Source organism: Perognathus longimembris, chromosome 16 (genome assembly GCF_023159225.1).
Source record: "Perognathus longimembris pacificus isolate PPM17 chromosome 16, ASM2315922v1, whole genome shotgun sequence".
Taxonomy (NCBI): Eukaryota; Metazoa; Chordata; class Mammalia; order Rodentia; family Heteromyidae; genus Perognathus; species Perognathus longimembris.
Window position 1 is genome coordinate 52,329,611 of NC_063176.1, and position 13,852 is coordinate 52,343,462.

General features: G+C 35.7%; 1 protein-coding gene across 3 annotated transcripts in view; it reads right to left on the minus strand.

Annotated features, from left to right (window-relative positions):
* Window positions 1–13,852, minus strand: part of Cpeb2 (cytoplasmic polyadenylation element binding protein 2) — a 52,346-nt gene that overhangs the window by 3,053 nt on the left and 35,441 nt on the right. For all 3 annotated transcript variants that reach the window (XM_048364909.1, XM_048364910.1, XM_048364911.1), the window contains 6 exons: window positions 9,269–9,439; window positions 7,787–7,876; window positions 5,358–5,476; window positions 4,817–4,931; window positions 2,653–2,834; window positions 1–966 (listed from right to left, as the gene is read on the minus strand). The exon at window positions 1–966 is cut by the window's left edge and continues 3,053 nt beyond it. In XM_048364909.1, the coding sequence (XP_048220866.1) occupies window positions 739–966; window positions 2,653–2,834; window positions 4,817–4,931; window positions 5,358–5,476; window positions 7,787–7,876; window positions 9,269–9,439 (905 nt within the window). In that variant the 3' untranslated portion in view covers window positions 1–738. The remainder of the gene's footprint in view (window positions 967–2,652; window positions 2,835–4,816; window positions 4,932–5,357; window positions 5,477–7,786; window positions 7,877–9,268; window positions 9,440–13,852) is intronic.

Sequence of the window (13,852 nt, forward strand, 5' to 3'; positions counted from 1 at the left end):
TAAACATGCATTTTTCACATTCTAAAACTATGGCAGTTTAGGCCATATTGTGCTGCCTGCATTTTATCTGCAATGCAGTGTGTCTCTAACGTTTTCAATCCCGTATTAATAGGTGGCATTTACACATAACACCTATATAGCAGCAAAGCTAATACAGCTTGTGATTAAAAATGTTTAAAAATAGCTAATAAATCAGATTATCTTGAGGTATTATTTCTTGCAAGTCAAAATGGAGAGCAAAAAAATCAACCCTAATTTTTAGTTTATGTATACACTGAAAATAGCAACAATAAAAATAAGCATTTGTAGCAGACATATTCCATCTTCACTATTATTTTGCTACCTTTGGTAAAGTACTGGGGCAGATCTTGAAGTTAAAAACCATGTTTAGAAATAAGTGCACGCTTCACCCTCTATAGCAGCAGTCTGTGTTGCCCCTACGCAAAACATTCTCATATCTAATTTAACTTTACATATAAAAATAACTTGGAGAAAATACAAAAAAACATTTTATTTTAACATGAAAATATCACAAAAATTAGTAAGCCTGAGATGTAGGGTTTTGGTGAAAAACAAGAGGCTTGTAGTGTTTTGGCTGCTGATAAAGATGCATGTATTGAGCGCTGGGGTGAAAAAGCAGAAGAATGCACTTATTTCTTCTGCAGGTCAGTATCTTCAAACACAGTAAGCCACATGCACCCTTCCTTTCCGTGTTCGACAGAGGCCGGTTTGCTCGTTTTAGTTCCAGCGGAAGTGGATCTGGCGTGGACGATCAGCACCTTCCTTCACCAATGGCTTATGGAACTCACGTCCTGCACGGGAGTGGATATTTGCCCAACAAAACTCACAGTAATACTGCAGGCAAGTGACATTGGCACAAAAAAAGGGAGCAAATTTCCCACCACAGCGTGCGCCCTGGCATTCGTCACACATCTGGTCATCTAGCACATATGGCTTTACCTCCACCTAGATTGCAAGGGAAGAAAGGACGTCTCATTAGGGTCTGCTTCAGAAGTCAGGGTTCTGATGATCTAAAATGCTTACGCCCTGCGCTCGGAGAGGGACTAGGATTCGAAGCTGAGAAAATACAAAGTTTCACAGTGCATTTATTTAGCTTTATCATACAGTTTTATTCTAGGGTCAGCTATACTTTTAAGCATTATGTTTTATGTTTAGAACTGGCTGTGCAGTTAACTATCACTCAACTCACTTATTGTAAGTGTTTTTTTTTCCCAAAGGACTAAGTTATGCTTCCTATATTTTCCAAAGACAGGAAACACTTTAAAATACAATAAAAAACTAAGCGACTGACAAGACATTCTACCTCCTCTGTAGCAACATCCGTGTGCTGGGTGTGCTCTGAGGCGGGGAGGACTGCGAGTGGGCAGTCAAATCAAGCAGTCATAGAAGACTAATGCTTTTGGTTTCCTATTCATTCCAGTACCAAATGTGAGATGGCAAGACTTAATTGAATAGCCACTGATTACAATGGTGCTTCTCTGCTACAGGTGAGCACCATAACTTGGTTGTAAATAGCTGGCACAGACAGACCAGAACTGTGGTCCATCTTACAGGTATAGTTAGACTTCCATGAATTTATAAGATAGTAAAACCCCATGGTAAAGGCCCGATCAGCAGAATATATGAGTCAGCTCTGACCAATAAAGCTTGTCAACCTCAGTTTGTACACTCATAAGTGAGAATGACAGAATCTGTCCCAGAGTTCTTGAGGGTTAATATATACACAAAAAAAAAAAACATAAGCTATCGTGGTCCATAGTAAACAATTGCAAATTAGGGTTGGCTACTCCTAGCTGCAATAGCTTACTCTCATTTGGTATTAGGCAGCCAATTTCCTTGCTTAAAACTGGCTTTGTCTTGTGTAAAAAAAGCAGCTTCAGAAAAGGTGTTAAGTAACTGCTACATTGGGAAAAATAGGCACCCATTCAAACGGTGTCTACTGGTTTGGATATAAAATTTTATTTGCTCTATATTCCTAGTAAGTCTCAGGTGTAATGCAAACATAAACATAATTAACCAAGAATTAGCTGGCTAGCCTCTGAACGTTTCCCAGATTTTAGTGTGAAAGATATGTAAGACAAGTTTCTTTACCTCTTTCCCCTACTTTACATACACATAATGCATTTTAATTTTAAATTTCATAAATGTAAGCTAACTCTTGAATAGCATTCCATACCAAACTCTGTCCTAAGTGCTTATGCATATGTAAAATTCATTTAGTTCTCAAAATAACTGAGACAGGCATAGTATTGTTGTCCATTTTGTGAGTGATGCAAAGTAGCATGGAGAAGGCTAATGTGCCCAGATTACAGAGCAAGTCCTGGAAATGGGATTCAATCCTGCTACTCTGACTTGAGTACAAGCTCTTAAAAGCTCTGCCTGCACAGTTAGAAACATAGTTGTGATTTACTGGTTGATAGAAAAAAATCTGACATTTAAAAATCACATCTTTATCATGATTTTTATATTACACTTAGAGTTAAAAAGTATGTTCAAGAAGTTTACCATTTCAAGGACATTTTTAATATAACTTTAAGAGATTAGGGAGTATAAAATAGAGGGTTTGAACTACAATACTACATCCTTAGCGTAGTACGCATTGAAGAAACACCCTATTATACGACAACTTACACGTTTATCAATATCGCCATGCTGAAGCTGAACAAACCGAGCACTGATGGCAGCAATGTAGCTCTGCTGATTGGAGAAAGCAACTCGCCCAGCACCTTTTGGATATTTTAGTTCTGGATCGGTATCGATTCCTGCGTAACAAACTCCCCCATACAGCCGGTCCATGATCATAGCAAGTTCCACTTCAAAAGGGAAGGAGGTCAGTATTAAACGTGAGAAAAACACAGCAAACCAACATTTTAAAGTATTTTTCTTAAAAAGCAGTGGGTAGGATCCTAACAAAAGGTAGCTGTTAAAAGGACAGCCTAGAATCTAACATATGTGAGACAGACACTGTACCACTGAGCTACATATCCCAACACTTAAAAGCACATGGTGTACTGTATCTTTTTTTTTCCCCCTGGTTTTTTAGTTCCACGCTCTTTTCTAAATCCAATCCCTATGTGTGCACTCTATTCCCATCCACTGCCACTGTGGAAGGGCATTTCCTTGGCATGTCTCCCTTCACTTCAAGACTATCAACTTTCCTCTCATATGCATCAATTCCAACTGTTCTCTTGTATCTGGAGCTATGTGCTTTGTTTTGTTATTTCTCAGGGAGGGTCTCAAACCTTTGTCCAGGGCTAATATATTCCTACCTATGCTTCCCACTTCCCACATAGCTAGTGTTACATCACCATGCCTGGCTCTACGTAGAACTTTGAATACTGCCATGAATTTGTCTTTAAAACCAACACCACATCACAATCTTCCCTCCCAACTTTCTCTATCTTCAGTATTCCTTATAGCTCAAGAAAATGTACCTCTCTCTACCTACTGACTTAAGAGTGAAAGATGAGATTCAACTTTTGAATTTACCTTATCAATATTACTGACATTCCCAACTGGGTTCTTTCTGCATTGCCCCTATTAATTCTAAGCTACTGTCTGTGTCTTGGACTACAATCATGGGCTTCTAATGTGGCCTCACATATTGATGACAACCTGACTTCTTTCAAAGGAGATGCCTTTGCTAAAAAAATGTAAATAAATAAATTTAAAAAGGAGAAGAGAGGAGCTAGGCACCAGTGGCTCTGTAATCCTAATCAGGAGGCTGACATCCGAGAATCACAGCTCAAAGCCCACCCAGGCAGAAAAGTCTGAGATTCTTATCTCCAGTTAATCACCAAGAAGCTCAGGGGCACAGCCCCAACCCTGATTTCAAGCTCCCAGAAAGGCACGCGCGCGCGCACACACACACACACACACACACACGATTATCACCTTCTTCAAGTCTAAGGTAAAATACCAAATGAGCCTCATATAATCTCCCAGCCTTTCCAGAGTCTTGTTGTGTGTTCTTCTCTCACTCCTTATATCACTAAACCAGCCAGAATGGTCTTCTTCCAGTTTCCAATGTGCCCTGCTTTCCTGCATTCAAGATGTCTCTTTGAAATACTAACATATACTCCTCAAAATACTAATGTTGATCCAACTCTAGTCCTTCCGTTTAATCTTTGGATAAGCTTGAATCCAGGCATCTTTAAGATATCATTTGATACAGAGCCACTCTTTTGTTTGCCACAGACTTTTTTTTTTATCAGTCATCATGTTCTCATAAGTATTTATGTATGAGAATAGTTCTTTAACCTGTGCTGAAAAGAGTATTTTCTCAGTGATGAAAACCACACCACTGAAACCTTCAGATGGTGTGTGATGTCATACAACCTGTATGGATAATGTGCATTTACAACTACGATTATAACCTATATGATGTCTCTCAAGTTCCTGTTATTGATAAACAGAAGTTATAGAGTTTCTTGTTTAAAGTGCTAGTTTAATCAATGGTTAAAATATAGCAAAGAGAAAAAAATTCCCATACTTTTTCATATGCCAGAGTACACATAAGTGCAGGGATCCAAAGTTCTTGAGGCTTAGAGAGTTGAATTTAACAGTTCTCAAGTATTCAACTATTTTCTTCAGAATATACAAATTCTTAGAATCTGTTTGTTAGCTATGAATATTGATAGGTGAGTGTCCAATTACTTAATTCCTTGAAAATTTTAAGAAAATTTCTTGGCATATGCTCAAAATCCTATAGGGAACAACTACAGAAGTAAATATGAATGCAGATATATAACAACTACCAAAGAGTTATTGAATGGTTTAAGAACGTTCTACTTACCAGCCCTTAGTGGCCTAGGAACACCTCCAACAAAAATAGTTTTTCGGGGATCCAAAGGCTGAGAACCATCCATGACAAAATCACTGTCACTTAAATTCCAAGGACGGATTTGAACCTATAATGAAAATTACACTTAAATTTCAGTCCTTTCCTTGTTTAACAGTTTGTTGCGGGCTGGGGATATAGCCTAGTGGCAAGAGTGCCTGCCTCATATACACGAGGCCCTAGGTTCGATTCCCCAGCACCACATATACAGAAAACGGCCAGAAGCGGCGCTGTGGCTCAAGTGGCAGAGTGCTAGCCTTGAGCGGGAAGAAGCCAGGGACAGTGCTCAGGCCCTGAGTCCAAGGCCCAGGACTGGCCAAAAAAAAAAAAAAAAAATACAACAGTTTGTTGGATTTGAAAACAAATGTAAGTTATGGTTTTCTACCTAGATGCCATAAATTATCTGATGTTTTAAAAAACCTAACTCAATTAAAAAAATTCAAATACTTTTTGGAAAACTTTTTTGTATCCCAAAGTTCATACAGTCTGTACTTACAGGTTTGTCCTTGATAGTAGGGCTGGAAACACACAAATAGAGCTTTCCATCTTCTTCAATACAAGCATCAATTAATGCCTGAACTGAGCTTTCTTCTTGAAAGAGAAGAAATGCATAGCCTAAAATAACCAATAAAAATGAAGCATTATGGTAAGTGACTTCATCTCAAATACTAGTACTATTTAGAAAATACATGCTCTTTAGCTGTTCCTCACATGTATAATCCTAGCTAATCATGAGGCTAAAATCTTAAGGGCTAGGGGCTGGGAATATGGCCTAGTGTAAGAGTGCTTGCCTCGCATACATGAAGCTCTAGGCTTGATTCCCCAGCACCACATATACAGAAAAGGCCAGAAGTGGCGCTGTGGCTCAAGCTGGCAGAGTGCTAGCCTTGAGCAAAAAGAAGCCAGGGACAGTGCTCAGGCCCTGAGTTCAAGGCCCAGGACTGGCCATAAAAAAGATCTGAGGGACTGAAGGTTCATGAGACTCTTATTTCCAATTAACCAAAAGCTGGAAGTGGAGCTGTAGCTCAAGTGGTAGAGTGCTAATCCTAAGCCCAAAAGCTCAGGACAGTGCCCAGAACCTAAGTTCAAGCTCCAGAACTGACACAGGAAAAGAGACAATTTAAGTTAAAAAAAAAAAACCTATAAAGTAGGACTTGAATTATTATGTAATTTATAGGACAACATAATATCCTTTGGAATATACATACATAAAAGCAGATACTAAAGCAATTAGCTGCTTTTATATAGCAGAAACAGAGCAGTTTATATGATTTTTGTTGTTGTTGCTGTATGAAATGTAATTCCAACTGAAGTAAAAACTGGGGTACCAATTCAAAGTCAATTTAACAGCACATAAAATTGATTAAGAGTAATTCCAAACTCAGGGCAGCCTTAAGATCTCCTATGCTCTTTCTCATAGTACTACCATCGTAAAGAACTTGGCAGACTTAGCTTGTTGAATATAGCAGAGTCCAAAGTTTCTTTTAAATGCTTCTGACATAATAGAAGCTACAGACCATACTTCAGCATTACAGAAAGTTTGTAAAGGTTCCAGAGATTCCCTAAGTAGAGAGAAAATTCCATATTCTCCTAAAAAATTTCTAAGTTATACTATGAAATTTACCCTAGGGAATAAAACATGTTAAGGAAAGGTCAAAACATTTAAATCTCCAGAAAAGCAATGCTTGGAGACTATGTTCAGACTTGGATACAAGCTTCTACTAGATTCCCATGCTATTGGGAAAATACGTCCCTCTCTCCTGTCCTGTAAACAATCAAATAAATGTTTAAACCAAAATCATGAGTCCAATTAAGAATGACACGTTACACAAATCCCAAAGACATCAAATCAATTATATGAGGTGGGACAAAAGAACATTGTTTTAATGAAATACTTGGTTGCATAAAAAATCCCAAAGACATCAAATCAATCTACATAAACAGAAACTTGTAAAAATAGGTTATATAAGATTAAGAACACATCTTATTCCAATTAATTTCACTTCTTCTAATCACACTCCTTGCCTCTCTCCCTATGAAAGACTGAATCCCTAGTAATTATTGTGTTCCATTTTCACAGTTGCAGATATAATCTTTTCACAGTACTGACTGGAATACAGTGTAAATGTGAGACTTTCAATGAAATCCCCCTGTATAATAGCCAATTAAAAAAAACCCTAAAGACATTTTGTAATTGTAAAAAACAATTTAAATGTGCTTGGAAAAATAAAAAGCAGTTTTCCTTAAGGCTCTGATTTGGTATACGTGAAGGATCTTAGAACTATAAATTCTGTAATTAATCTTAGGCCAACTTATTAAAATAGCATTGTAAATTCGGTATTTTAAATTTTGTGATGACTTTATTTACTTGCTCTTACGGACTGTAGTGGAACAGTAATGGAACTGTAACGGACAGTCCTCCGGTGATCAGGTAGACATACTTTAGCAGTAAGTGACTAACACAATTAAGATCCTCCTCACATTTTATGCCTTTATAAAACTGGATGTTAAAAACACTTGACTGCTTACTTTCTCCTCCAAATAATTTATTCACAAAGGACTGTACACTACTTTGTTATCTACTGTTACCTGGAACAGTTATGGACAGCTTGCAATACTTAATTTTACAAATGACTTTGTAGTTAACAAAATATAAACAAATAACTTTACATTAGGTTTGAATTTCATTGAGGAAAACTTTATCATATGTCCATATATTCAAACATATGCTGATTTAAGTTTATGAAATTAGTATCAAATTATAGTTAAAGAATATTAAGCCTCATAACTCCAGTGATTCCTGACTGGATTAAATAATGTTCTTAGTATAAATTTACTATGTACACAAATGCTTACACAAAACTGCAATTTGGTATTTCTTTTGTTCTCACACAACCTAGCAAAATTAACAATGAAAGCTCTTACCTTTTGGTGGAAAATAAGACTTGCTTTCTGCTTTATGAGGCCAATCTACTACCAAGGGCCCAAATCGTCTGAAACTAGCAGTTATTTCATCTTAAAAAAAAGTACAACATGCATTGAAAATTAGTTGTAATGATCCTGTCAAAGAAATCTCATTTTAACTGCTTCAACTTACTAAAATTTAATAGTAAAGGTACCAAATATTCTAAAATAATATAGAATATAAAGAATATAAAATAATCTTTTAATTTTAAAATAGTATATGAAATTACCTGTTTTCATCAAAATAAATTCATTTTTAAGCAATATATGGGTAGACTAACCTATGTGAGTTCTAACCTTTCATGTAACATTGAATACTAATGGCTTTATAGTGTATCAAACCATAAGTAGCCCTGGACTTGGGGAAATATCACTATTATATCAAGTTAAATAACAACTGTTTCTGCCAAATAAAGTTCTTCTAGAAACAGTATCCAGAAACAAGACTACAATAGCTGTAATGTGAATACAGTATTCCAAAGTCTGATATATACTAGGTAGTTTCAGTCAAAGACCTGATTTCCAATGATCTACTCTATCTAATTATTCAGTCTTAAATATCTCTTTCTCTTCTTAAGGTTTTACTATTTTTATTTATTTCTTTATCTATTGAAGTTTTTTAAAACTGTTTTTTAATGTATTTATTTTATTTATATGGCAGCAAGGAATCTAACGTAGAGCTTCATGCATCCTAGGCAAGTACTCTACCACTAAGCCACATTCCCAGCCCCTAAGTAGTATCTTATTATATTAATGTTTAGGATATGTTTTGGGAAAACACAACATGAAATATTACAGAAAGTGAAACATTACTTTCTGTATTAGTTACTAATAGTGGTAGATTTCCTATTAACAGTTTCAATACTTTAAATTGTTTATCTTGAACTACTATTTCTTTTGTTATATACATGACCATTTTTGTGTTTAGCAGTTTTTGTATTACCTGAATTTCCTGTTTTAGTTCTATTTCCCTTTGGCTTTTATACAATCCTTTCACACCTGCTTTAAAGTGTAGATATTCTTGAACAAATTTAAATTTTGATTGACATGTATAACACATAGTTTCATGGTTGCTTCCACTTATTTCATTTTTTAATGTGTGTATATGTGTATGTGTTATGGTCATTCAAGAATTTTCACTGTTACATTTTTAAATATGAGGGATATTTTAAAAAATATTATATGACCTCAAACATGGAAATCTTTACACAAAATACAGTAACAATATGCACTTGGGGTGTTTAATAGGTATTTTGTAAGTTACAAGGAATAAAAACCCTTAAAAGTATGTGATCAATTACTTCACATTCCAACAAATCCTAAGTTATTTTAACTGAAAAATCTCTTGAGGTAAATTCCATTCCTACTCAAAAGTATGTTTCAGGGGCTTCTATTCTATTTCTTGTTTTGATTTGTTATGTGCTCAAAGCCAAATCAATTTACCTTCATCAATATCTGGAGGAAGCCCACCAACAAAAACTTTTCGAGAGAAACGTTCTATTCGTTCTCCATTTTGATGAGCTGAGTAACATGTGGGTGAATTTAAGACGCCAACTTGGTCACTGTGACCATCATCTAGCAAGCCATCATCTATTGGAAAAAGGGAAGAACGACCTAAAACACAAAAGCAAACATAACAGTGTAACCCCTTTGAATAATTAACTGACAGTTTAACAAAACGAATACCAGGAAGCTGAAATGTTTTGTCTGAAGGCTATGGAGCTTAAATCCATGGAGATACACAATGAGTGAACACAGTCATTATATTTAATGTATATATGTGAGAATGGGAGTGTGAGGAGAGCATACATGAGGGGAGAATGATGGAAGGGGTGACACTGATAAAATTTCATTTTTCTCATAAGCTGATATTTTAAAGAATTGAAACTCCTCTCTACTACTTAAACACTAAAGGACTACTAAAAGATTATAGACTAAGAGGGCTAATGATAATAAAACACTTGCACTTGCAGACTACAGGGTTTTTATTTATACCAGTAAAGGATATTTTATGCCCATGATATGAAAGGGTTGGTGGAGGTTTTGTACATGAAAAAAATATATAGAAAGGCATACTCTGTGGTAATCAGTCCCCCTATGAGCGCACCCTTGAGAAGCACATCCCTTACGGGTATACCTTCTTCAATCTTCTGAAAAAACCCTGCTACTTGACTCTGTGTGGTTGCACAAAAAAAATAAAAAAGACTTCATTACAGTGCCCTTTCCTAAGATCTGCAAGGCAGCTTCAATAGACTTTAGAGGAAACAGGAGGGAAGCCAGAGTCTGTTTAATAAGATGATTAATTTCTTAAGCTTCCAAGTAACACTAGAGTATCTGTGGTGAAAGGGAAATTTAGCAGGGTTTACTTCAGGGAATTAGATAAGGTAGGGCTCTTAAAGGTAGAAACATAGTTTTAGGGCCCATGTTCCTAAATTTATTCAATAAGGAATAGGTGTTGACTGAAACATGTTAGGAATAAAGAATAAAAGAAAGCCACGTGAGGCTAGCGGAAGCATTTACATTAAAAGCCAGGCTAAAAAGTTGTTTTATTTAATAGGTGGGAAAATAAGAAATCAATGGCTAAATTTTCCTGTGCTTTAGTAAGATTTATCTTAGCAAATATAGGTAAAGGTTGAAATGAGCAGATCAGAAGTTGTGCAAAAAAATCAAAAGTGATGGGAAAGGAAGAACCAAAGCAAAATGAATGACCAAAACCAGACTTGAGGGATAAAACTGGGAGAAAACAAAGAGGGGGTAATACTGTTCAAAAAGAAATGTACTCAATACCTGACTTATGTAACTGTAACCCCTCTGCACATCATCTTTACATTTAAAAGAAAAATGACTCCCTAGGACCTGGTGGCTCACATCTGTAATCTGGGCCATCCAGGAGGCTGAGACCTGAGGATCATATTTGAAGCCAGCCCAGGCAGGAAGGTCTGTGAGGCGCTTATCTCTTAATTAACTAGCAAATCGTTTCACAGATGGGAGGTGCAAGTAGTAGAGCATCATTTGAGCTATGATAGGAGTACAAGGCCGCTTGAGCTAATCATGAATGCAAGGCAGAGTTCAAGCTCTATTATTGGCACAAATGCAAATGTTCCAAACCACTGACTGAATGTAGAACAGTAAAAAAAAAAATAATAAGCTGAAGAAAGAATAAAAAAGAGAAATAGGTTAAATGCTAAATATACAAAGTTTAATATGCCAGTCGAATGTTGGGGGAAATGTATAGGGGAAAGCTGGGGAGAAAGAAAATAATTTGGAATTTCTTCTACAGTATTGATACTTTAGGCTCTTTATATTATCACTGATAGAAATTTGCAGTGAAGTAATGACAGTCCCTTGGGAAACAAGGACGCTGTAGGAGCTAGAGAAAGGAGCGACATAGAATGCTTTTTTGTCTAAGAAAGATTAGGGTGTAAAGAGGGGAAAAAAAGAGAAAATAAGTGGTTTTAAGAAATGAAAATTAGGATGGGAATATGGCCTAGTGGCAAGAGTGCTTGCTTCGTATACATGAAGCCCTGGGTTCGATTCCCCAGTACCAGATATGTAGAAAACGGCCAGAGGTGGTGCTGTGGCTCAAGTGGCAGAGTGCTAGCCTTGAGCAAAGAGAAGCCAGGGACAGTGCTCAGGCCCTGAGTCCAAGGCCCAGGACTGGCAAAAAAAAAGAAATGAAAATTATGTTTGAGGATATGCATGGCCTTTGAAGGTAGCCATGTAAGTAAAGCTGGTCGTGAGAGTCATGTGGAGTTGAGTTTAAGTACAGACACAAATGAAGACTGTATCTTGGAAGTATATTGAAGGAGGAAAAACAATCAAGACAGGTTGTTTTTCCTTTAAACATCAGTGAAGGATTTGGGGGAAGAGAGAAATTAGCATACAACCTATAGCAAGTATTTTAATCTAGAAAAAAATAATCAACATGATTATTGAAAAAAATACGACACATCTGATTATGTATCATAGACAAAGACAATCAGAAGAAATGTGACATTCTGCATAGAATATGTTGGGGACAAAATGGAAGGGTAAACACATCCATGAATAAACTAGTTATATACGCAACTAAATAATTCTATATTTTAAATGGAATAAGATAAAGTAGAGGAAAAAAAGCATATGAACTAGTGTTGAGAAATAATGACAAATCCAAGCCATGCCAACACTTGGCAAATCTTTCATTTTACAGTCCTTATACGTGTAAATTAGCAGTCCACAAATATAACAAAGTCGTAGAGACCTTCATCTTGAGAAAAAACAGAGATCACACATATTTATAGTTTAAATAGAAATAACATAATAACTAAACATAGTAACAAATAGCTATAAACATGGTCAGAAAAAAGTATCCCAAAATAATACACGTTTTGTGTGTATGCTGGTCTTGGGGCTTGAATTCAGAGCCTGCACTACTGTCCCTGAGCTCTTCTGCTCAAGGTTAGCTCACGGACACTTTGTGAAGTTCTGGCCTTGGCTCATGATCCATCACATCTCAGTCTCCTGGGTAGCTAGGCTTAAATTTTTGCTAAGTATAATATCCAAGTATATTTACATTTTAAATGCATTACAACTCTTCTATTATTATTAAGAAATACTCAACCAGTAAATAAGTAATGCAGTTAGTATAGCTATAAATTTATCATCATAATGGCTGAAGTTGAGCTGAATATAAGAAGCAACTGAAAGACTAAGAACATTTCACACAATAATCACACTAATAAGAAAATAATTTCTGATTTCTTTCCAGAAAGTATAAGATAGATTTTAATACTCATGTAAATCAATTAGCTGAATACATTATCCACAAAAATATTACTTTTTACTACCAATTATCCTTTTCCATAATCCAGATAAACGTGACTGCAAAAGAACCAAATATGTGTCTACTATGTACAATTTATTTTAAACATGCTTTCTAATGATATACACATATTTTCAGGTTCTTTTATTTCAATGAACCAAAATTAACAATGGCAATATAAAATAAATTCTGTAGAAGACAGCAAAAACATAACTGGAGGAAAATTATAGTTAGAAATTATATTAATTAGGAAATTAAGTGTTTAACTATCCTGTTTCTGGACCCCAAAAAAGTTGGGTGAACAGCCAATTAGATACAAAAAGAACATAATAAACAAATTACTAAAATCAGAGATGCAGAAAATAGACACCGATGTTAAAGAAGATTAGTAAAACTACAAGTTGACTTTTGAAAGCTTTATAAAATCAACATACCCATACCTGTACACAAAGGTCATCAAAAATCCTTAAATCTCCCAACATTTTTATTAAAAAAATACAGAACTTACAGGCCTGAGAAGGCAAAAATGATGGAAATATAAATAACTTTATACTAAGAAATTCAAACAATAGAGGCATGAACGGATAATCCCTTGGGGATGGAAACCTTAATATGGAGGGAAAAAAATAAAGTCAATCTATGTCTGTTAAAAAAAAATCTGAAAACAAATTCCCAGCTGGGAATGTAGCTTAGCTGTAGAGTGCTTGCCCAGCATGCATGAAGCCCTGGGTTCGATTCCTCAGCACCTCATACAATGAAAAAGCTGGAAGTGGTGCTGTGGCTCAAGAGGTAGAGTGCTAGCCTTGAGCAAAAAGAAGCCAGGGACAGTGCTCAGGTCCTGAGTCCAAGCCCCAGGACTGGCCAAAAAAAAGAAACCATAATTATAAAAAGAAGAAACACAAAAATCCTTCCAGCAAAGGCAACTCCTGGCCTAGGAGTCTTTTCTAACAAATAAACTATAGATTTTTGTAGAATTAGCAATTTTATATAAACTTTTTCTCAATAATAAACCTAAGAATATTACTTAAGAACTCACATATGCTAATGTTCATATGAACAAATGCAAAAATCCTAAATAACCTATTGGCAATGTGGATCCAAAGATATATAAAAATAGAAAATGCACGATAAAGTGGAAGATGTTCTAAGTATATTAAAATATGCTTCAGCTTCATTCTTAGTCAGGAAAATGCAAATTAGATCGGCAATGAGACACTATTTAT